Raw genomic sequence first — 1758 nt, 5'->3', positions numbered from 1 at the left:
GGGGTGTCGGTGGTCCGCGGTTGCTTCAGGAATTTTGGAAATACTCTCTTTTTCTGTTCTCAGAGTCGGATGTCTTTGAAATTGTTCTCCCAATCACTGTCTTTGTGCTGAGTGATGATGATTTTCTCCAAGATGATGCTGAGGAGCAAGCGGTGTCAGTTCCGGAGTTGAAAAGGGAGGATGAGCAGGAGGCTAACTTAAACAATAGCATTCTCCTAAAAAGTAGCGTGACACATTCAGATGACGGTAACAGTTTAAGCATTTGGGAAGAAAAGACTGCTTCAAATAAGGATAATAGTATGAAATACTCTGAAGAAAAATGTGTTGCTGAGAGTGTGTCTAACAGATCAGAATCATCTCTAAGTGATGGCTGTGATGCAGGCAAAGATAAATATCATCAAAATTATGTGTTGCCTGCATTGTCTTGCAAAACGGAGCTTACAGAGATAAGTGAAACAGGTGACAGAAAAGAATGTGATGGTGATGACGGCTTTCAGAAGATTCCTCCTCTCCTTTCCTCTGCTGGCAATGAAGGTAGAGATGAGACCGTCAAGACAAGTGCAGAGTTGACACTGGCAGCGATATCCAAACATGAGGAGGAACTTGTCAGTGTTGCAAGTGTTCTTTCTGATGACAGTCAAGAGAAACAACCAGAAATCCACAGGGAGATGGAGACAGTTGTTGAAATGGAAGGTAAGTTGTTAATAAGACTAGTGCAAGAGTTTAAGAAATCTCGTAAATCTCAAGTTTTTAAAATAGGTAGAAAAGTGTATAGGAGGAATGCCAGACCTGTTTATTTTGGAGTAAGCTTTTCAGCATAGATTAATATCGTATACAGCAGAAAGAAAATATTGGCTGGAGTATGCTTAGTGCTTTCACAGACTCCTGTGGAAAATAGTGAAACTACAATAAATCGGTACTGTTTCATTCTGCTGCAGTTTGCAAAAGGGTGGCCTTTCATTAGGGAAAAGGATCTGAAAATAAAAACTTGGAGTAAAGGGGGTTTTTGTCCCGATTAGAGATATTAAGGAGGGAAAACGCAACAGGCAGTATCTCATCAACATAAGCAGAGACTGGGAGAGGCATAGTTTAGATTTAAAGTCCACCATTCCTTATAGCAGATGGAAGTCCTTCAGTAAAAAAGGTGTAGAGAAATATTAAGAGTACTTTCCCATCTAATAGACAGAAGGCAGCAGAAGGAGCATCATACTTGTGAGAGTGGAGCCCTAGCAAAGGTCAGTGAGAGTACTTTCATAGGAATTCTGGCATAAGGCTGTTTCATTAAAAACTGTAGTGGATGCAGTGTTGTCCTGTGAAAATCGGAGCTTTGAGTGAAAAGAGGAAGTGGAAAGCAGGAGGTTTCTAACTAGGATCTTTTTTTTTTAAACATTATTTAAGTGGTGGGGGGGGAAACATGGAGAGAGACGTTAGGAAAGAAGTGGAAATAGGAAAATATTGAGGAAGCGAAAGGAGTGAAGAGCAAACAAGTTGTTAGACAGTTTTGGATTATTACTGCTAATTAATCAAGAACATTGGTGACTATATGAAGTGTCGTGCACGTGACTTTTTACCCCCCTGTAGATCTGGATTCTTCAAAGAGTGGAGACAATGAAGCTAGTAACAGAAAAACAAAGAGAAGCAAATTTGAAGATGAAACTCTGAGTTCCCTTTTGGAAGAACCAAAATTTACCTATAATTGTTCTACTCCATTTCTTAATGGATGTTCTCCTACTTTAGAAGAATTGCTAAAAGATGTAG

General features: G+C 39.6%; 1 protein-coding gene across 1 annotated transcript in view; it reads left to right on the top strand.

Annotated features, from left to right (window-relative positions):
- Nucleotides 1-63: 63 nt before the first annotated feature.
- LOC104162130 overlaps nucleotides 64-1758 on the top strand; it is a gene marked incomplete at its 5' end in the record, with an annotated part of 2107 nt that continues 412 nt past the window's right edge. The window contains one exon of the mRNA XM_009700782.1: nucleotides 64-693. Coding sequence (XP_009699084.1) covers nucleotides 64-693 — 630 coding nt within the window. The remainder of the gene's footprint in view (nucleotides 694-1758) is intronic.

The sequence above is a fragment of the Cariama cristata genome, unplaced genomic scaffold (genome assembly GCF_000690535.1).
Source record: "Cariama cristata isolate BGI_N322 unplaced genomic scaffold, ASM69053v1 scaffold15215, whole genome shotgun sequence".
Taxonomy (NCBI): domain Eukaryota; kingdom Metazoa; phylum Chordata; class Aves; order Cariamiformes; family Cariamidae; genus Cariama; species Cariama cristata.
Note: the sequence above shows the minus strand (reverse complement) of the source record. Positions and strands in the feature narration are given on the sequence as shown.